The sequence below is a fragment of the Talpa occidentalis genome, unplaced genomic scaffold (assembly GCF_014898055.3).
Source record: "Talpa occidentalis isolate TD23 unplaced genomic scaffold, MPIMG_talOcc4v2.1 talOcc4.12, whole genome shotgun sequence".
Taxonomy (NCBI): Eukaryota; Metazoa; Chordata; class Mammalia; order Eulipotyphla; family Talpidae; genus Talpa; species Talpa occidentalis.
Window position 1 is genome coordinate 3313248 of NW_023601212.1, and position 22883 is coordinate 3336130.

At 51.6% G+C, this 22883-nt stretch overlaps 1 protein-coding gene across 2 annotated transcripts in view; it reads left to right on the forward strand.

Moving 5' to 3' along the window:
- Positions 1 to 22883, forward strand: part of ARHGAP42 (Rho GTPase activating protein 42) — a 145048-nt gene that overhangs the window by 37960 nt on the left and 84205 nt on the right. For both annotated transcript variants that reach the window (XM_037504781.2, XM_054692970.1), the window contains exon 3: positions 22270 to 22331. In XM_037504781.2, the coding sequence (XP_037360678.1) occupies positions 22270 to 22331 (62 nt within the window). The remainder of the gene's footprint in view (positions 1 to 22269; positions 22332 to 22883) is intronic.

Below are 22883 nucleotides of genomic sequence, written 5' to 3' on the forward strand. Positions count from 1 at the left end.
GCCCTGCGAGGGGCACACGCTCACCGGCGCTGCTGTCGAAGACATCGCTCTCCTGGGACTCTGGAAAGGGCTTTCGCTCATGCTTGTGTTTTCCTGGCGGAACAATAACACAGGATTCTGTGCCCTTTGTCACACCACGGGGGAGGCCCTCCAGCAAATGGACTTTAAAGTCCTTCCTGAGGCCACAGGGAGGGCCCGGACTGGGGCTCGTGACCCGGGTTCTGCTGCCTCCGAGCAGCGGCAGGCAGGTTCCCCGGCGGCGGAGCCCTGGGTGTTCCAGCATCGCCTGGTTTTTCTCTCCACTGTGGCTTCGGGCATCTTTGTGGCACTAGCAGCTTGGATTTGGAAGGTGTGGGTGGCCGAGTAGCTGGAGGCTTGCTGAGGACCGTCACTACTGGATTGCGATGTTCGGAGGGCTCGGGGAGCTGGATGTATGAATGGTTGGAGGACAAGGGATGAAGACTGCGTGGAGGGTCCTAGAAGATTGTTTTGAAGTTAAAAGACATCATCTAATACAGAAGCTCCTCGGCTTTATTTTTTTTTTTTAAAGATTTATTTATTTATTTATACAAGCACTGGGTACAGTCAGAAGCGCGGGAGGGTAGGAGAATTCACCAGAGCCAGAGCGGGGAACAGAACAGGCAGAAGGGGTGAGGTACACTGCTGAGGGGAGCAGCGGGCGCAGCAGGAGAGTCTGTCACGCCATATGGGACCCTCACTGGCTGCCGGGGATCGAACCGGCGCTGCAGAGGCTGCGGGCACCAGGGAGGCCCTCCTCGGCTTTATTGAAAAGATTTGCAAACATGTTATTTCTGGAAAAATCAGTGTAAAATGTTTTCCTGTCCTCCCACCCAACAGTCCCTGTCCTTTAACTGAGCCCCAGAGGCTCGGGAAATAGACTGGATTCCGGGCCGCGCGAGGCAGCAGCTGACGCACAGTGCTCGTCCTTCAGAACACGGGGCCATCACGGGCTGTGTGGGAAGGTGCCGGTCCAAGGCTGTGATCTGAGAACCGTGTCCCCGAGACTGATGGGGAGGCTGGTGTGGGTGGAGTGCAGGAGACACCCTCTCCCGCCCCCACCCCGCCCTCCGCAGCTGCAGGTGCACAGGGAGGGCTCAGCCCCCAGTCCTGTTGCCCGCGGGGCTGTGATCTAATGGCGCAGGAATGAAGTGCGAGTCCTGGCACTCCCAGGCCTCAGACTCTCAGTGAAACAACCACTCAAAATCGATGACGTGCATGAAAAGTCCACCTTTTATAAGTGAGCGGTGCCAGGGCAAATACCTGCTCAAAAGGTGAGACCTTTGCGGAGGCCTTCGTGTGAGCTGTGCTGCGGGCGGCTGGCAGAGCCAGTCGGTGACGGGGCTCGGCCCCACCGTGTTGACTCTGGGCCCGGGTGAAAAGCTGACTTAGAGCCCAGCCAGGAGAAGCAGGCGCTGTCCCCGTGTCCTCCCCAGGTCCCTGGGCCGTGGGAGCTGGCCCCAAGGCTTGCCCGCCCGTGAGTTCCGGGTCTGACCTGTAAATGCACTCTGCTCTCCGCTGCCCCCTCTCTCCCCACCCGACCTGGCACTCGCGGCTGCTTTTGTTTGTTGGTGTTTCGGTGCTGGTGAGACCTGGCTGGCGTGGAAGGAAGTGGAGTGGGGTTCCTTGTCTGAGCCCCGTGGGGAATTCCAGGGGCACAGGGCAGCTTCAGCACTGGCGTCCCGGGCAGGGCCTTGCTCTCTTGTCTGGCACCTACTTTCCATCCCAGAGCAGCAAGAGGGCTTTGCGCCCCTCTTCTCCATGGGTGCACGAGCTGCCTGGGGGCTCCCTTTGGCTGCTGGTGAGGGCTGGCCTGGGGGGACAGCCCATCGGGTCCATGCGACTTAGCACCCCACAGCTCCTCCGGGTGTCCACGCTGACGACTGCACTGGCTACCTTCAAGTTGGGGTTCGGGAGGAGGGATGCTTCCAAACTGGTGCAAGCGTCAGTCCTCAAGTTCTGCTCTCCTGTGGGCAGCTACATCCCAAGGGGGCCGGTCCCGGACTGTCTTCACAGTCGTGCGGGCGTGAGTACAGCGTCCCCACCTCCGCGAGCGGGGTTGCCGGTGAGCCCTGCCGTCAGGCCGCACTAGCAGGCAGCGCAAGACTCTGCAGAGAAAATCCGTTTACAGCGGTTCCTCCAGGCGAGTGGGGCTCCTCACCTCCCCCCCGGCACCTGCCTGAGAGGCTGGTCGTGCTGCTGAGTGAGCATGTCGGACCCCAGGGAGACAAAAGGCTGTAAATCTCAGGCTGTAAATCTCAGAATTTCTGTCCTTTGTGGAGCAGGAACACCAGCGTACGCTGCTGTGTCCCCGAGTTTTGAACCCCCGTGTTCTTAGCTAAGATGCACTTTGAGGCCGCATCTTTGAGGCCCAACAGAAAGGTGTGATTTGACTCCGTTCTCCAAGCAATAAGTAAGAGATAGGCTCTTAAGTAAGGCTCTCAATAAGTAAGGAGGAGGCAGAGCAAACAGTTCAGTTTTGGGTGCTGGGAAAGGATTTCTCCGTGGAGAAACACCTTCGATCATCTTTAAACAGCCTTGGAAGTCTAGGTTAAAATGTGCTGCATGTTGTCTGTGGAGCCACAGTGCACCCAACAGAGCTTAGTCACTAGCATGCCTAGGATCGCGCTGTGTCATCTGGGAAACCTTTGGAAAGTCCAACTGTGCTTGGAAAGTCCAAATGTGCTTGTGCATAAACACCCCGATACTGGCGCGTGGTACCCCGGGGTACCGTGGGCGATGTGACCTTTGCACTTGAGAGATTAAACATTTATGAAGGAGAGTCGTAAATATTTTAGGTGGGGACTTCATTCCTTTAGACACTCCTAAACAGAGCATTCCTGTGGTGGAGACAGGCCACCCTCAGCCCTGTCAGCAGAGGTCACGGCCAGTGTGAGTGGAGAATGAGGCCATCGGGAAACGCGCTCAGATCAAAACCTATTTCATAAGAACTGCCCAGATCTGTTTTTTAATTGTGTTTTTTTATTTTTTTTATTGGACGCACCATGGGCTGACAACACTATGATCTCCAGGTGCAGGGTCCCCCTCTTCAGATGTAAGTCAGCACCCCACTCCCGCCAGCAGGGCACCCAGAGCCCTCCCCCCCGCCCTGCCTGCCCGACCACGCTGACATAACTAGTCTCTTCCTGTTGGGCTCATCACTCATTTCGAGGGCAGCTCTGCAGACTTAGCAGCGACCATGGCCGGCGCTCCCCGGCTGCTGGGCCGGGAATGCGGAGTCAGCGCCGCTGTGAAGGCTCCGTGCAAAGGGCGTGCGCAAGGCTACAGGGTGGTGACCCCGGTGCAGCCTGTGTCTCCTGCATGGTGCGGGCTGGAGTGCGCTGTCCGTCCCGGAAGCCTCCCCAGTCTGTCTTTAGGAGAGTAGGTTGAAAGGGGAGCCCCCAGGAGACTCATTTAAAATAGTGTCCTTTCAAGTCGCGGGAGTGTGGTCACTGTTGCAGCCAGCGGCCTCTGCCCAGGTGCAGGCTTTGTGCTTTGCTGCCCTCCAAGAAGCAGGCTTCACCTCAGGGGGACGCAGCGGCCAGTGACCCCTGGAGCCTGCGGCCACTTTGGTGTGAAGATGCAGGCCTGGAGATGAGTGTCTGCCCCGTGGGTGCCAGGCTGAAGACGGTTTTCAAAGGAATGATGGGGACATTTTGCACAAATCTTTTTTTTTAAAGATTTATTTATTTATGCACACAAGAACTGGGGACAGGCCAGAGGTGCAGGGGGTGAGAGGATTCCCCAGAGACAGAGCGGGGAACAGAACAGGCAGACTGATGAAATACACTGCTGAGGGAGCAGCGGGCGAGACAGGAGAGGTCTGCTGTACCATGTGGGTCGCCCCCTGGCTGGCCTGGTAGAGGCTGTGGATAGCTTCACAGTGCTGAGGCTTAACCCCTTGCCCCACCAGGGAGGTCCGACTTTTGCACAAATCTTTTGCTAAATAAGTACACTCACATTAAGGGCGCATCTTTGAGGCCCAACCCAAAGGTGTGATTTGACTCAGTTCTCCAAGCAATAAGTAAGAGGATAGGCTGTGGAGGAGGCAGAGCAAACAGTTCAGTTTGGGGTGCTGAGAAAGGATTTCTCTGTGTAGAAACACCTCGGGAGAGAGGAACCCGTGTTTGAGGTTGGCACTAAGAGTCGTGTTGTTTGCAAGCCCGGGAATGCACTTGCAAGAGTGTAGATTGTTCTTAGCTAAAAACACAACACCCGTTCAGCTTAAGCGAATACAATTCAACTGTTAAACTTACACTATTAAAATATTAAAATTGGCTCCAAAAATTTTCTTCCTGTGGCTCTGACGGAAACTGCGCTTCCACGCGAGTCACGACCCCTTATCTCTGTCCCGTGAGGCCGTGACGCACGCGGCAGGGTCTGGCCACGGAACTCTTGGCCATTTTTCGATGGCAACCTGTAGACAAGACAGTGACCACCCACAACTGAGCTTTTGGAGAAGAGACCAGCGATCTTTATTACATTTTAGGAAACAAATTACTTTCTCTCTTGTGGAATCGAAAGAAAAGTCACCAGTTCTTATAAACCCTTATTACAAGCCACTTAGATGCGGTCACATGAGTCAGGAAGCCCTCTATTCAAGTGGAACATTCCCAAATGCCTAACTTGTTTATACGAATAACATTTTCTTTTGAACTCAGTGGAGGAAGCATATTTTACTTTTTAATGGCTCTCAGTGGGACAATTGAATAACTGTTCTTTTTTTGTTTTTTGAATCGCCCTTGTTTTTGCACCCACCCAGAAACCACCCACAATCAGGGTGGACACAGCTGGGGGAGGTGCACATTTCAGGTGGCGGCCATCTCTTTAAAAAAACACTTCATTTAAAAGATGTTTTCATCACAATTAGCTTTGTCTTTTTATTATTATTTTTTAAGATTTATTTTTACTTATGCATACAAGAACTGGGGTGCAGGCCAGAGGTGTGGGGGGTGAGAGGCTTCACCAGAGACAGAGTGGGGAGCAGAACAGGTGGATCCACTGAAATCCACTGCTGAGGGGAGCAGCGGGGAGACAGGAGAGGTCTGCTGCGCCATGTGGGTAGCTCCCTGGCCGGGGATCGAACTCATGCTGCAGTGGCTGCGGAAGGATAGCTTCACAGTGCTGATGCTTAACCCCTTGCACCACCATGATAATTAAATTTATAATTTAAATAATAGTGGAGATAAAGTTACATCTAACATAATAAACATTATAGAGCATATAACAGTTGATGTTTTAAGTTCTTTGGATCGATGCCAGGAGGGGGTTGCTGCGTCACACAGTATTTCCATTTTGCTCTTTCACAGTAAATCCACATCTTTCCGCAAAATGAACCAGTTTACATCGCCCAGCATTTGCTGTTTGTTTTTAATACATGCCATCCTCAGGGTGTGAGCCGGTACCCCACTGTGGCTTTCACCTACATCTCCCTTATTAAAATCGATGATGAACATTTTTCCGTGTGTCTCTTGCCTTGGAGATTCTCTTTGGTGAGTTGTCTGTTCAGATCTGCTGCCCACTTATAAATTGTTTGTGGGTGTATCATTTTTTATATATTAACCCCTGGTGATCGACCCCTTATCAGTTGTATAATGAGTAAATATTTTCCCCCATTCGTTGGGCGGTATATACCTATATTTTCTTCTAACCTACTTATGTATTTTTTCTCTGTGTACAGGTTTTGTGATTTGAGGTCACCCCAACTGTGTGTGTCTCTCCCTGGCTATAGGGGATGAACTGCAAGAACAACTTTAGGATTAATATGGACTGTATCGCCAATGTTTTCTTCTGTGTATTTTATTGTTTTTGGACTTACTTTTATCTTTAGTACACTTGGAATTTACTTTCACGTGGAGTTAGCGAGTGATCCATCTTCATTCTTGTACATGGCACCTTTCAGTTTTCCCAGAACCATTTGTTTGTTAAAGAGACCCTCCTGCCCCAGTGTGTTCATGGCTGCTTCCTCACAAATTCAGTGTTGCTGTGTACGCGGATTTATTTCTGGGCTTTCCGCTCTGTCCCATTGAGTCATGTGTCTTTTTATGCCAACACCACATTCTTCTAATTACTGTTGCTTTATATTAAAACCAGGTAACACAATGCCTGTTTCTCCCCTTTTCTCGCAAGACTGCTTTTGCTATTTGAGGCCTTTCAAACTTCCATAGAAATTTCAGTTTCCAGGCCTCCCTGGTGGTACAAGGCTTTAAGCACAGCACTATGAAGCAATCTGCAGCCTCTGCAGCACGGGGTTCCATCCCTGGCTGTCCAGGGAGCTACCCACATGGCACAGCAGACCTCTCCTGACTCACCCGCTGCTCCCCTCAGCAGTGTGTTTCAGTAAATCTGCCCATTCTGTTCCCTGCTCTGTCTCTGGTGAATCCTCTCACCCTCCACCTCTCTGGCCTGTACCCCAGCTCTTGTGTGCATAAATAAATAAATTTATTTTTTAAAGAAATTTCCGTTTCCTTGAGGTCCATGGCCATATTCTGATGAGGACTGTGTTGGGTGCACGTATCCTGTGGGTGGGGGAGTCATCAGGTGTGTTGACTCCTGGCCCACGAGCACGGCTGTCTCTCCATCCCTTGTTTCTCTCTGAGTCCTGTGTTCACACCTGTAGCTTGCGTTGTTAGGCTCACTCCAGCATCTGATTCTCTGGAGGTGAACATGAGTGAAATTATTTTCTTAATTTCTTTTTGCTCATTGTTCGTATATACACATGCTGCAGGTTTTTTTATGACGACTTTGTAACCCACCAAATAACTTTGTCATAGTCATTTATTTTTCTAGTAGCTTTTTGGTGGTGCCTTTGTGGTTTTCTGTATATAACAGTCTGTGACTAATGGTAGTGTCACTTCTTCTCGACTTGGATTCCTTTTGTTTCCTGTTGGTCTGATAGGTTCTTTGCTCTTCGGAACGAGCCGGTGGGTGGGGTGAAGCAGAGGCTGAAGGTCAGAGTCGGAGCTGGCCGGCAGCCTTCCTCCACCTGCTTTCTCACCCGCTCTGGGATTTCCTGTTGGCAAAAACTCGTTGATTTGATACAGACTCAATTGTTAACCAGGTCTGAGGGCGCATCCGTGACTTAAACGTTTACCTTTCTCTGGATGGCCTCTGTTAAGCAGCCCCTTGTAGCTCAGGCCTGATGGTGTGGAGGGCGACAAAGCGGGCGCTGTGCTAAGGGCCCTCCGCCTGCAGGCGGCTCTGTTGGTGGGAGGTGCTGGGAGGGTCACGCAGGAGGAGTGGCTTTCAGACCAGGCTTGGAGAAATACTAGGTGATGGGGAGGAAGGGAGGAGCATCCAGATCTGGGAAAAGGATCTCGCCTGGAGGCGTGAAGGAGCCGGCCCAAGGCAGGACGCCTGGTCAGGGAGGTGGCAGGAAGACACCACTAGGGATGGGGCAGCCTCACCTGGAGCCGAGGGGCAGCCATTGCCAGTTTACTCAGGGAAGAGACACAGGCCCGTCTCCATGTCTTAGAGCTTCATCTTGCCGCTCCATGGAAGGCGAGGAAGGCCGCCCACTCGGAGCTATTTTTGTGAACTCTCCTGCTCGACCATTTGTCTGGTTTGTGTGCAGGGAGAAGTGGGACATGACCAGCCTGGCTTTTTTTAATTCACTTTCCACGACCCGCAGAGCACAGTTCGAGCACATCTCTTCTATATTTAATAAATAGCGTGATCTCGATCACCTTGATGGGTTCATTTCAAGCCGGAGTCATCACGGCATCCCCCTTGGTGACATTTTCGTCACATTTTTGTGTGTTTTGCCTAAGAACGGAACTATGTTTTGTTGCCTGTTGGGTGACGTGAAGCACTACACAGCTGGCTGGTGCCTGGGGTGGTGGAAGGTGCGTGATTCGACCTCTGTTTTAAGACAACAGCCAGTGGCCATACAGCATTTCTCCAAGGCCAGTCTTCCGGCCTGTGAGGTTGGCACCTTCCTCGTTGCCTTGCGGTGATTGTCACACCTGCTGAATAGAATGTAAAGGCCGCAAAGCTTTTGCCCAGGGTTTTGTTTGTCACAGCTGTTTTCTTGGTGCAGAGTGGCTTATAGTCTTCTGTCTAGTTTTGGGATAAGTTTTGTTCCGTTTTATGTACGTGTGAGGGTGGGAGGTGGGCAGTTGGCAAGCTATTGGGTTTTTTATTGTCAGAAAATGTTACTTCTGTCTTAAACATGTTGACCTGTTTTCTTAGAATCCCACGCTTATATCTGAGAGTACAGAGAGACCTGGGAGAGCCTGGGGGTTAACGCTGTCATTTTGCTTCCGATGTGGCGAAACAGCTTTCTAAAGCCGCAAATATTAGCACAGGGATGGCCCGGACACGAGGTGATGAGCTTGAGTCTGAGTTTACTTGTTCGTTCACTCTGTTCAGGCCTATCGAACACCTACAAGGTGACAGACGCTGCTCGGTGCTGAAGGGCTTTTATTCCTGTCAGCAGCTTGACAAAGAACACGTAAGCTCATCAGCGATCACTGGAATGTGATAAGAGCGATAGAGCAACAACACAAATAAGGAAGAGCATTTCATATTTCTGTTCCATATTTTTTTAAAGATTTATTTATTTATTAATAGAAGAACCGGGGTACAGGCCAGATGCGCGGGAGGGTGAGAAGATTCACCAGAGACAGAGTGGGGAACAGAACAGGCTGACGACAGAAATCCACTGCTGCGGGGAGCAGCGGGCACAACAGGCGAGGTCTGCTGCGCCCTGTGGGTATCTCCCTGGCTGGCCGGGATCGAACCAGCGCTGCAGAGGCTGCGGACAGCTTCACAGCACTGCGTTCAACCGCCTGCACCGCCAGGGGAGGCCCTGTTCCATGTTTTTAATACATAGATAGCGAATGTTAGGATAACAGGATTGCTGCAAACTGCCTATAAAATGCATCCTATAAAATTTATACTCCTTTCCCTGTGTACTCAGTGAGATTTACAGGATGTTGTAAACACTGGCCCATTTCCAGATGTGAAACCGTTGGCTGCGGAAGGAAGAAGGGGTAGGAGCAAACACCTCGGAAACTTGCTGGCTTTAACGAAACTATAGATTTCTTTGGAAACGTGGAATGTCGGCGTGTTTCTCGAGTTCTGTGTGAATAGTGGCGTCCCTCTGCTGTGGAGCCGTGGGCCTCTTCCCTCAGTCTGTGACTCTGAAGTCTGCATCGTGTTGATGTGTGTGGTGGTGAAGAAAACTGAGGCATGTTCTCTCCGCTGAGCACGGGACCGAGAGCCAGAGGCCATCACGGAGGCTCTGCCGTGTAGTCGAGGCTGTTTAATTTGAATGTTCTCAGGAGACACTCAAGCCTTCTGATTGAAGTTGCCCACGAGGAGGTTTATTCTGGCGCCGGTCTCTAATCAGCCCCAGCGTGGACGCATTGCCAGATTCAATGTGTCAAAATCGCTTTCGTCGCCAGCTCTTTGATGGACGAAGACAACACTATTCAGAAGTGACTGAAATAATAAAAGTTTAATTTCAGTTTTGCACCAGAAAACCACTAGTCCTGGAAACTGTGTCTAAAATGAGTGAGTGGGGGCAGGACGTGGGCACGCGAGATGAATGGACAGTGGGTGGACAGAGGCCGGGACAAGCCAAGAGCAGCGAGGAGACTTGGAAGGGCGGGGAGAAGCAGATGTGGGGGACAGGTTGGGGCGCAGGAAGAGAGCTCAGCGATGGTCCAGAAACAAAGAAAAAACCTGCCTCACGGAACAATCTAGGAATATGGGACTGGGGGAAATAGATCAGCCCAGAAGTGGGGGTAGGCACTGACTCGGGGTGCAGGGATCTGTGCAGAGAGGTGCCTCGGGGCCACGCTGGATTCTTGGGCCCGAGCATCTCCTTCCCTCACTACCTGCAGCCGGGCACGCAGCTTCTGTGTCCAGGCACAGGGGAGCCTCCGGGTAGGACAGGCTGATCCGCACGGGTCCTGATGAAACCCACTTTTACCTCTTTTGGTGTTGTTTGCACCCTGATGCTCCCATAGAGCGAGGCTCCCTCTCCTCCCCCAAAGTCAGTAGCTCCCAAGCAGCAGCTCCTCTCTGGGGTCTCGGCCCCTCCCACTGCAGCCTGGGCTGAGGCGGAAACCCCTGAGTTGGGTTCTTCGGATCCTTTAATTTTGTGGAAATCTCTGTGTCTGATCGAGCTTCTGGAAAACCACCGCTGGAAATAGCAGACTCGAGGTGCAGACAGTGGGAGGCACCAGCTCCAAGAGGCTGCCCTGCGGCCTGGCCTCCCTGGGGTGTGCCAGTGGGGCTGTGCCAGTGGGGTGTGCCAGTGGGGCTGCCGAAGCTGTGGGCCCACGAATGTGTGGGGAAGCCTCGTGGCCTTTTGCCACGTGGTCCTCCAGAGCCCGAAAGGAGTTTCAGTTTATGGAGAATGAATGGACCCACACCCGCCTCCCTGGGGGGCACAAGTGGATAAGCACCGCACTAGGACGCAATCTGTAGCCTCTGCAGCACGAGTTCGATCCCCGGCCAGGGAGCTACCCACAGGGCACAGCAGCCCTCTCCTGTCTCCCCACTGCTCCCCTCAGCAGTGGATTTCAGTCAGTCTGCCTGTTCTGCTCCCTGCTCTGTCTCTGGTGAATCCTCTCACCCCCTGCGTCTCTGGTCTGTACCCCAGTTCTTGTATGCATAAATAAATAAAATAAATATTTTTAAAAAATGGACCCGCGCCCATGGGTGAGAAATGCTGTCCCTGGGTCCGGGAGAGGCTGTGCCGACTCCCAGGGATGAAAACGTCAAGTCGCGATCAATGTAAAATCAGATCAGTTTCAAATGAAACTCACATCCAAAGACAGTTACTGCTGATACAGACTCCAGAGCCTCTAGAACTCTCTACCCCTAACAGCTTCTCACTAACGAACTGAAGGATAATTTCATGCAGACACGAGTAGAATCTTCCATCCTTACTGTGTTAGTAAAGTACATGCCCCGCCCCCCCAACTGGGATACCGAGAGTGTGCTGGGCGCTGGCGTGCAGAGCCAGAGACACCGACGGATGTCGCCCGAATCAGAAGATGCTCAAATGCAGTTACCGGGGCTGGGTGGGTTTGCTTGCTGTGCGGTGCGGCTTAGCAGACGCGCGTCAAGGGCCGACCGGGGAGGGGACTGTCCCGGTTGTCTGCTAGTTCCAAAGCGCCGAGTTCGAGCTTGGCAACGGGGACCTCAGGCTAAGCTATTGGCAAGGCTGCTGAGGGCCCCTCGGGAAGGAATGTGGCGTTCCCTCCCACCCTGGCGTCCAGCTTGCATTTGCCCATCCCAGGTTTGTGAGTTGGCCAGTGCCATCATCAGACACGGTTCCCTTTAGAAACTATGTAGGAATCACCGTCTGGTTATTAGTCCGCCTCATGGTTTGCGCCTAAGCAGCTGGAAGCCGCAGGCTAAACGGTCCTGTGGGTTGGGGGGAGGGGAGAGTTATTCCCAAGGAACAGCCACTATTGGGAATAACTCATCACCAGGTGAGTTACCAGGTGGAGGTGTTAGGAGCCTGTTTTCAGGTTCACACGGGGCCAGGATGCCTGGGGTGGAACAGGGCTAGGAGTTAAATGCTGACACATTAAGTTGGAGGTGCAGCGGAATTCCTAGTCGAGGTTCTCTGCAGGTGATTGTGCTTGTTGCATTCAGACCCGCAGGCTGGGCGGGAAGGGCCTGGAAGGGTGGGAGGGGGTGTGCGTCTCCGAGATGCTGATCTGGGTTCAGCATTTCGTTCTGCAGTCGTTGACTCTTGTGAACTTGCATATTGTTTTGTGGCTGCCCTTCAGTTTTCTTGTCTGAAAAATGGGGAGAGCAGTGGGGAGATGTGGGTGCTTTCCTGTGATGACCTCATGGGGTGTTGTCAGGACCCAAGAGCCAGGGCTGTGCGGGCCTCTGCTTCTGCGAACCTAACCCCTCCTCGGCGCCCAGCCGTCCCGCTCTGTCAGGCTGGCAGGCACGGGCGGGAGCTGGCCAAGTTCGGGAAGGAGAAACAGCTTGTGAGGTGATGATGGACATCACGGGGAAGAGAAATGCAGCTGCAGATGGCAGCGGGAGAGGAGACCCTTCAAGGAGACTCAGCCCTTGGGAGGTCGGGACCCCTGTTCTGAGACGTGGGCACGCGAGATGAATGGACAGTGGGCGGACAGAGGCCGGGACAAGCCATGAGCAGCGAGGAGACTTGGAAGGGCGGGGAGAAGCAGATGTGGGGGACAGTTTGGGGCGCAGGAAGAGAGCTCAGTGATGGTCCAGAAAGAAAGAAAAAACCTGCCTCACGGAACAATCTAGGAATGTGGGACTGGGGGAAATAGATCAGCCCAAAAGTGGGGGTAGGCACTGACTCGGGGTGCAGGAGACAAGGGCGAGAGAATGAATCGAGCCAGTGTTGACCAGAGAGCGCCTTGACATTTTCAGGGCCGGCCGGCCAGGCCATGTGGTGGGGGTGAGGGAAGCCTGGGGCTGGGCTCTTGAGAAAGAAGAACATTCTTTGTAGATAGCCACTGTGGGAAATACGGCTGGGAGTCGATGAGGGCTGAGGGAGAGGATTGCCAAGACAGCCAAAGGGAAGGGGTCAGGAGCTTGAACTCCGCGGCCTTGTGGGTGTGTGAATCACAGCAGAGAGATCCTGGAGGGTAAGAGGTTGTGGAAAAGAAGCTGGAGATGGATCAGGAAGCGGATGTGGAGGCTTCCACAGGGTGGTGGCGGGAGGGTGGGGTGCAGGGGGGAGGGAGAGGGGTGGGGCGTTCTGACTGTGGAATGTGAAGACTGTGGGGCATCGGGTCCCTTGCTGAGGCGGGGTGATGAGATGGCGCTTGGAATACGGTTTGCAGCAACGCGCTGTGGTGGTCATCTGGAAGGCAGGCTGCTGGGCCTGGCCACCTCATCACACGCAGCTCTGGAACTGGTTGCCTTTTGCCATTAAGCTCTTTCTCGCGCTCTGTGAGGTAGCAGGGAGGTAGGCGGGTGCTGCCTTTTTTTTTGACCCCCCTCTTTGCTCTGAGAATAGACTTTGGAACCAAACACTCTGAAAACTTGCTTCCTCCTCGCTGACTGCTGACTGTGGGATCTTGGGGCACATTCCTCCTGCCAACAGAGCCCCCCTTTGTCACTTGCAAATGAAGATAACCCCTGGGTACCTCACCTCCAGCTGTGAGCCCTAAAAGAGATACTGGTTTCTAGTTTGGGGGTTGTTTTGGCTTTGGGAAGCAAGCCAAACACCATTAAAACACAATAAAAGAGTGAAGCACAATAAAAAAATAAAACACAGCAACATCAGAATCGCACACTTCGTTGCAAAGACAGTACATGTGATCGGAGGCTGGTTTTGCACCTCAGTTCCTGTTGCATTAACTAAGTCTCATAGGGGCCTCCCTGGTGGTGCAGGGGTTTGAGCGCAGCGCCGTGAAGCTGTCCGCGGCCTCTGCAGCGCGGGTTCAATCCCGGCCAGCCAGGGAGCAACCCACGGGGCGCAGCAGACCTCTCCCGTCTCCCCGCTGCTCCCCTCACCAGTGTTTTTGGTCTGTCTGCCTGTTCTGCTCCCCACTCTGTCTCTGGTGAATCCTCTCTCCCTCCCACACCTCTGGCCTGTACCCCAGTTCTTGTGTGCATAAATAAATCTTTTAAAAAAAAACACAAAGTTTCATAGCATCAGGGTCTTGCTGGAAATCCTGTGAAATGCATTTGAAGCAATGAGATTGTGAAACCTGGGACAAAAGCAGCTGGAATGAGGTTTTGCAAGTGTCTGCGATGGCAAGGCCGGCTTGGTGTGTTCTGGTTTTGGTATGCATTCATGTGCCAAAGTTTTGCTTTTTGTGACTTTACCTTGTGTGAACCCCGCGCGTCTGTGAGTGAGTATAGACGCGCGAGCACTCAGACTTCGCGGTTTGGTAGTTTCCAAGCAGGTGCTGTCACTTCAGAGAATATCCCCAGGAAACCGTGGCACAGACCGTGGGGTCCTTTCTGTGCCGCCGTTGTGACCCTCCTGTGGGGTCCCGCCGACTCTGTCTCCACAGGTATCACCGTGCCTCCTGGCGAAGGCTCTGGCGTGGACAGTGTCTGTTGTCCTTTGAGACCAGGTGCTTGGTTGGTGAGGGTCAGAGAAGACAGTGTCCAGTGAGACCAGAAAAGAAGCAAAGACGGACAATTGGGCCACAAGCTCTGACACTCAGACACCACGCGGTGGTGGCGGGCAGAGCTGGGGCTCACAGTGACAGGTGTATGAAGGCACCACACGGGCACGTGTCCCTGGGGATCCGTGGGCTGCCAGCGCCCTGGTGCTCCCGAGAGACGAGGCAGAGGGTGGGAACTGGAGGCAGAATGCGGGTCGGCCCCTGTGGAGACTGGCGTACGGCTGGAGGGTGAACTCGGGCAGCAGGGACAGCACTGACTTAGCCAGTGTGACGTCAGAATCCCCGCTCTCAGCTCCCGTAGCCAATAAAAAGGGACAGAGTTTGGAGGAGAAGGAAAGGAATTTGTTGGCAAAGGAGGAGGGCAACAGAATCTGAAAAACGACAGTCCTGCTCGCCAGCAGAGGAGGTGTGTAACTAATCCATGGAGATAAAGGGCATGAAGGAGGCCGTGGATTAGGGTCCGACGCCTGTTCTTGTAACTGAAGCGTCTGGTGATGTGGTCAGTCTTCTGCCCTGTTAAAAAGTTGGACCAGGACAAATTTAAAAAGTGTGTCCTGTTAAAAAGTTGGTTTGGACCAGTTTGCACTCCCACCAGCAGGGCAGGAGAGCTCCTCTTTCTCCACATCCTCGCCAACATTTGTTGTTGCTTGTTTGTTTAATCTGTGCCATTCTCACAGGTGTGAGGTGGTATCTCATGGTAGTTTTGGTTTGCATTTCCCTGATTACCAGTGATGTTGATGTATGGAGGCTCCTCAAACTGCTGAAAATGGAGCTTCCGAATGATCCAGCAGTTTCACTCCTAGGGACCTACCCCAAGGACACAGAAAGATTAATCCAAAAGGGCACCTGCACCCCTATGTTTAGAGCAGCACTGTTTACAATAGCTAAGCTTTGGAAACAACCCGAATGCCCAAAAATAGATGACTGGATCAGGAAGATGTGGTCCATATATACCATGGAATATTACTCAGCCATCAAAATAGATAAACTCATGCAATTTGCAGCAACATGGATGGCGCTGGAAGGGATCATGCTCAGCGAAATGAGCCAGAAAGAAAAAGAAAAATACCAGATAGTTTCACTTATAGGAGGAATGTAGGGGATCCCAAAAAGGGATTGGGAAATAAAATAATTATAATAATGTAGAAATCAAAATCAACAGGCAACTCTAAACCAGACATTCTACAGCGGGGGAGGAGTTGCTGGACGAGCACAGGGCTGGACGAGCACAAGGGACCGTGGTGCTGGTGCATGGGTGAGTGGGTGGTGGGAATTCCCCGGGGACTGGACCCGAGCGGATGAAGCATACATTGCATAAAAATGAAAAAAGTAAAATAAAGTCACTTGAACGCTGAAAAGAGAAAGGCGGTTTGGCCCCTGGGTGCTGTGGGGGCCGAGTAGAGCAGGGCTGAGGGGAGCAGGTGTTCCATGCCGTGTGGCCGCCACGTGGTGAGCCTAACGGGCCCGTTCTCTCTCCTGGGCCGCGCGTTCCTCTCGTCACTTATGCTCACTTAGCAAACCCTCTGTCCTACTCAGTGACTTTTTCTTACTGAAATGTTTCACAAGCTCTTCCAACGTGGTGTGCCCCGCGGGCAGCGCTGCCCGTCCTTGGCGGCGGGTGTTGACCTCAACTCTTCGTTCTCGCCACGTGGCGGGACCTAGAAGGAAGGAGAGGGCTCATTTCCCTGCGCTGGCCTCACCGTCTCGGGCTACGTGCTGATGTTTGGCTCTCTCCTACCCTGTGAGGAGTCAGTCCCACCAGGGTAAGGAGGAGCTTGCCAGAGCCGTGAGTCACAGCCGCGTGAGCGAGTGAATTGGTGGTGGGGGCAGAGCCTGGCCTGCTGGGAGGGGGTCGCGACGGCATTGCTTCGAGGGGGCCTTTATGCTTAGCCTAGTACTGGCTCTCCCTGAAAAAGACTTAGCCAGAGGAGTAGGGGGTGAGAGGATTCACCAGAGACAGAGTGGGGAACAGAACAGGCAGACTGACAGAAATACACTGCTGAGGGGAGCAGCGGGCGAGCCAGGAGAGGTCTGCTGCACCATGTGGGATTCTCGCCGGCCGGCCGGGGATCAAACTCGTGCTGCAGAGGCTGCGGACAGCTTCATAGTGCTGTGCTTAACCCCTTGCACCACCAGGGAGGCCCTAAAGTCTAAATCCTTACCGCCAGCCCAGGCGCCCCCTGCATCAGGTGATCCGAAGGTCGTCAGCGATTTCTCACTTTCTCACTTCCGTCAGGGGGTGTGTGTTGATGTCATTGTCCCCGTTGCTGAATCTGTGCTTTTGAGTATGTTTATGCCTTTGAGGCTTGAGGCAAGACCCCTGGGGGAATATCTGACACCTCATTGCCTGGTCATGTTCTAAAGACTGGCTGGATGTGAGAGATGTGGTTCCTAGTCTCCTTGCGGGGGTCAGATCTGCAGCACCACCGCCGGCCAGCTCGGGGGGCGTGAGTGCCCAAGGGGTGTGCCCGGGCCAGAGGCATCAGGATGGCATCAGAATGGTCAGCGCAGTCTCCCTTATTTTCACTCTTACTTCAGACTCGAAACAGGTTTTCCACCTTCCAAAAGGATAGGGTGAGTTTTGCTTTGTTTTTTAAAGATTTATTTATTTATTTTATATAAGAACCAGGGTACAGGTCAGAAGCGCAGGAGGGTGAGAGGATTCACCAGACCCGGAGCGGGGAGCAGAATAGGCAGACTGACGAAATACACTGCTGAGGGGAGCAGCGGGCGGCAGGAGAGGTCTGCCGTGCCATGTGGGTAGCTCCCTGGCCGGGGCTTGCACTCGTGCTGCAGAGACTGTGGACAGCTTCACAGTGCTGTGCTTAACCCCTTGCACCATCAGGGAGGCCCAATTTTAGGCCTGCTGAAAAGGTTGCTGGGAAACAGGTAACTTCAGACAGCTCGGAATGTTGCAGAATTGACAGGGTTGGGGAATATAGACGAGGGTACAGTGCAGCTGTTATTTTTGTGAACTGGAATCTTGTCATAAATACACTTAAATAATAGATTTCTTTTATTCCAAAATTGTCTCCACCCCGCCCCCCTGCTGTCACATTGTGAAGACTAGAAGGAAACCTATAGCCATCTCCTTGACCTCAGTTTGTTGAAAAGTTACAATTTATATGTGAAACTCTATTTTGATGGCTCTCCAGTAATCTTGCGGTCCAGATGTTCAGGAAAGGGAAAGCTTTTGCCTAGAGAAGGCAGCCAGGAAAATTTCATGCAGGTGGGCAAGAATGTGGAGCGCTCACGTCATTTCCCAGAGTATTTGCCTGTCCTTACCATTTATTTTATGAAGTCTGGAATGAGAGCTGGCAGGTTCCTCCGAGCGGAGCAAAGCGGCGGTGGGAACGTATTGTTAACCTCACTCAGCCGTGTGACCATCATCCAGGGACAGCCGCTGCGCGCTAAGTATTATTCTTGGAACCCTGCTCGCCCTAAATCAGACTCTGCCGTCCAACTGGGTGTGCTCAGGACCTGCAACTGCAGGGCCAGCTGCTCCGTCCCACATCAGCCGGGACCCCCGACATCAGATAATAAAATTGTTGTTTATGTCAGTGTTCCCATCGATAACTAAAGCATGGAACATCGCAGATAATTGCGTCGAAAGGAGGAAGCATTTGGAAATGAGGAATTTGCATGCAGCAGACATATTTTCAGATTTGCTTGAGTAACATCTTTGAAGAAAAGTCCACGGCTGTTTGCAGAGCTGTGGGCTGCTCCATGTGACTGTAAGGGGTCCTCAGACCTGGGGTGGACTAAGCTCCCCCCACTTTTCATAGTCAAGGCAGGTGTGGCCCCGGGCTCTGTCTGGTCCCGGCCTCTCTGCCCTAGACTGGCAGATATTTCACGGCTCCTGTCCGCCTGCCCGGGGTCCTCCCCAAACCCAGCGTACCAGATGCTGCCCTGAATGATTTCATGTGTTTTATGGGATTGTTAATTCCTGCTTTCTTTCTGTGATCCGTTTTGCTTGTTAGTAAAACTACTCATCACACTCTGGCAGGATGACGCTTGAAAAAAGATTTAGGGGCGAACATTACACCTGGCGTTAGAGAGTTCGGCGGCAGCTGTCACTAATTCATAAAATCCATGCATATTTAGTCTTCCTGGCTGGTGTTCGCTTGTCGCCAGCACAAGTGACGCACATGAATCTCTTCATTTTGGCCAAGAAGTAGCTATTTTGTGGAGATGAGCTGGTAATAGTAAAAGAGAGAAATCTGAGTATTCTTGTAGTTCGTTCCCTGAAAACTCTGGGCAGGAACAGGAGGGCGCAGGACGTGTGGTCACGCTGAGACAGACGCAGGCAGCTGCTGGAGGGAGCGCGCCCAGCCCCACGATTGCTTCTGCGAGTTCAAATCCTGCCCACGGGCATTCTCCTCCTCGTTCGCTACTGTGCTTGGTCTAGAAATAGTATTTCTACGGGAAACAGACAGGGAAACCTTTCAAGTCCAGGAGAACATGGCACCGTCAGCTGTGGAGAGGTCGACGGCAGAGTGAGACGGGGAGCTCTCCTGGTGGACGGGAAGCCGCAGCCTGGTCCTGGGGTGGCGGTTACCTTGGGGGAACTCTGGGGCTCCTCTGTTATTGCCTGGACTGCTGGGACTCTCCTGCCGGGCCCGGGTCATCTCTGGGGTGCCACGTGGGAGGTTTGAGGTGGGGGGCTCGTCCCCCCGCCCCATCTAAAAGAAGTAGTCGTCAGTTACTCCACCAATACCTGCCAGCTCGGCTGGGCCAGGTGTTGCTCAGCCCTGAGGCAGTGCAGTGCTTTGCCACCTGCGCCCTCCTGGAATTAGGCTGGTTAGAAAAGAAAGCATTTGGAGTATGTTTTATTTTTTATTATTGGCTTAAAAAAAAGTCACATGTTTTTCCAATCCGGTCTCCTCTCCCACCTGTGCCCACCGCTTAGGGCCATTTCTCCCACTTTCTGTCAAGCCCACAATTATCTTGCTTCTACTTCTCAACTTTTTTTTTTTGTCTGTTGGGTCTCATCCCTGTATACTGCGGCCCTGTGGCATCTTGAGTTCATTCTGTCTCACTACAGGCCTTTCCCCAGGTGCCTTATTGGTTAAAACTTAATTTTGGAAGCAATTTTTAAATTATTTTTATCATTGTGACTTTGCTTTTTTTAAAGATTTATTTATTTATGCATACAAGAGCTGGGGTAAAGGCCAGAGGTGTGAGGGGTGAGAGGATCCACCAGAGACAGAGTGGGGAGCAGAATAGACAGACTGACTGAAATCCACTGCTGAGGGGAGCAGTGGGCGAGACAGGAGAGGTCTGCTGCACCATGTGGGTAGCTCCCTGGCTGGGGATTGAACTCGTGCTGCAGAGGCTGCGGATTGCTTCATAGTGCGGTGCTTAATCCCTTGTGACACCAGGGAGGTCCAATTATTATCGTGACTTTGTACAAGTTACCCACAACTTACTTCGATTGTGTTACTTGTATAGTTCTCCCCGCCCCCAAGAGTTCATCACGGCCTTTGGGTTTTCTTTAAAGAAAGGAGCACCACGGCTCCTCTCACTGCAGCTGGACACATCAGCATGCCGACCAGCTCTGTCTTCTTTTTCTGGAGACTTTGCCTGGAGCCCCTAGCCTCTTGCTCTGACCTCCGCAGGATCCTCTCAGGACTGGGGTGCAGCTGTTGCCTGGGCTTTCTCCTCCTGGGAACCCCCCTGCTGCTTTGCTCCCTGGGGGTCTCCTGGTTCTGGATTCTGTATCTTCTCTCTCCTGGTGAGTCCCTTGTTAGAGAGCATCAGTCGCTAGTTGTGATAAAAGGAAACATCAATGTAAGTTTTTCTCCTTATATTTATTGAACAGTTTGGGAGGCACTGGGTTAGAATCTGAGGGTAGAGGACTTCTCACACAGACTTTGAGCTATTCATTGCTCCTTTCTCTCACCTGCCCCTTCGAGCTCCCGTAGCCAAAATCCACGTACCACTTGGCTTGTTTCTCTGCAGGCTTTTTCATGTTCCCTTCACCCCAAATTCCCTAGATCTTTTCAGCCTCACCAGCAGATGTCTGGTAGCAGCAGAGAGCTACTGGAACTACAACGGACCAAATACAAAAATGCAATCTGCTATTCCATGCCCCAGTTCAAATCTTGTTTCTATTTATAAACTGATTTTCTGTCCAACTTACTGTTGTCAAACTGAGTTGTGTTGTAGCATCGAGTTATTTTTGGAAGGATTAAAATCTTTTATAAAAATGGAAGAAAAGGTTGTACTGCGTCTTAGTTGATTAACGCGTTCATCGGATTAAGTGACGTCTCCCAGGTAACCCTTTGATTTCTGTGATGGTAACTGATAACTGAATGACAGCGTTTCAGACCAGCTTAGCATAAGCTCAGGGATTCTGAAAAGAAAAAAGATAGCAGAATGGGATTTTAAGTTTTTGAGTGAAGATATTGCCTCACTTCCTTTGTAAGTTTTGTGGATGAGACTCTTGGCTTGTCTGCCTCAATTATTTGCTTTTACTGGATCACCTTTGTGCTGGTTCCGTCCATTTCTGGCTTCCCAGAACATTGGAGCCCAGAGAATGTGGTCAGGGAGGAGGGTCAAAGCTGGACAGTGTTGCCTCCACCTTGTTTGTTGTGTTATTTTGAAGCCCAACATTCCACCTTTACCTAACCTAATACTGCATAATTCATATTAAATAGAAGGTACGGAAATTGACGTGGGTGAATTACTTTCGCTAATCCCCCTCAGTCCCATGCATTTTTAAAGAATAAGCCACTGTAACTTACCATTTATTCATTTATTTTTAGTTTGCTCTCCCAGCGTTGCTGAATACTTGATCCTTTTCCCAAGCTGTGGCAAAGGGGGCCAGATGATGGGACGCTTTCTTCACCAAAAGTATAAAAATATAACACACTATTACATAATCCAGTTTCAGTCTGGTCTGTATTTGTGATATTTTTGCTCAAAACATGCTACAGCATTTCTTCTCAACTTTACTATGCAAATGGATCCCCTGGGGACTTTGTGGAAATGCAGATTCTGGGGTGGGGTCTGAGAACCTGCATTTCTTTCTTTCCTTTTTTTTAGAGATTTATTTATTTATGGATGCAAGAACTGGGGTACAGGCCAGAGGTGCAGGGTGGGGGGTGGTGAGAGGATTAACCAGAGACAGAGTGGGAAGTAGAACAGGCAGACTGACTGAAATACACTGCTGAGGGGAGCAGCAGGCAAGTCAGGAGAGGTCTGCTGCGCCATGTGGGTAGCTCTCAGGCTGGGGATTGAACTTGTGCTGCAGAGGCTGCAGATAGCTTTGTAGGTTGCTTCTTAACCCCTCGTACCACCAGGGAGGCCCCAAAACCTGCATTTCTAACAAGCTCCCCAAATATAGGTGCAGCTTGTTATGCTGACCACAGACTAGAAGGTCTAACATACCTTGGCTGTGGGGGTAACATGGGGTCCAGGGTCTAGAAGGACCTCAGTGGGGGACGTGTTTGGCTACTGTGACTGTGCACATATAATTTATATTGGATTTACTGCTCTTGAAGATTTAATATATTTTTCATTATTTGTAGGACACTGCTTGGAAGTGATTCGGTAATATACTCTTATTCATATATGTTTTATATGAAATATATTAACGATACTCCCTTTGATGTCCTTGAAGAAAAAAATACATGGCTATGTTCTGAACTACAGTTTGGAGCACAGAGCAGCACACACCTCTCACCTGTAGCTGTTCGTAAGATCCCGCTGAGGATGGTGTTTTCTGCTTGTACAGATATTAAACCACAGAAGTTCCACCCCCTTAAGTGAGGGGCATCCTTTCCAAGACCCCCAGAGAGTGTCCCAAATCCCAGATAGTAGCAGACCCTGTATCTGCAGTGTTCTCCCTACTACCCATGGTGAAGGGTAACTTCTAAATCAGTAAGACATTCACGGCAGTGATAAGACAGAATAATTGTAACCATATACTTAATAAAAGTTACGTGACTACTATATGTCCATCTTAAAATAGCTCCTTGTTTCTGATTTTTATTGGTGGTGAGGTAACCAAAACCAAAAAAGAAAACCATGGAAGGGGTGGGGGGCTGTCGTATTCAGAGTAATAACTAATTTGTTATGTTCATGCCTATGCAGGAAGAAATTAGTGCTGAAGAAGGAGCTAATCTTTTTTTCCTTTAATTTATCTTCTGAACAGCTCAGTCATTGAAGGAATTTGCACGACTCCTCATTGCAGTGGAAGAAGAAAGGAGAAGGCTGGTGAGTGATTCTTTGGAATATTGCTCTGTGTGGACGTGTGAGAGGGATGACCAGGCCTTCTGAGAGAGACCTCGCTGTCCCAGATGCTTAATGTTTGATCCATGTACCAAGGGCTGCAAACACAGGTTCATGAGTATGTGGAGAGCATTTGCAGCAGCACCTGGCACGTGAGGAATAACTGTAGGTGGTGGCGACGTGGTGAGCGCCAGTTGCAGAGGTGCCAGCTGTTTCCAGCATCCTCTCCAGTGCTGCTGGCACCAGCTTGTTGGGAATGATACACGCAAATATCACCTAAAGAAAATGTGTGCGGACAGGACTCCAGAAATAGAGCACATTTCGGGGCTTTGTGCTGAGGGATGTGGGGGAGCAATCTGAGGAGGGTGCTTTGCAGGCGACTTGACTCCGAGGGAGCCCAGTCTGAGCCGGGGCTCACGTTGGTGACTTTGCGCGGATGCCCGCGGCCGGAGAAGGTACCGGAGCATTTGCTGAAGGAGCAGGAGCTTCTAGAGGGAGGCGTGCTCAGCTGGCTGGTCGTTTGGCCGTGTCTGGGGG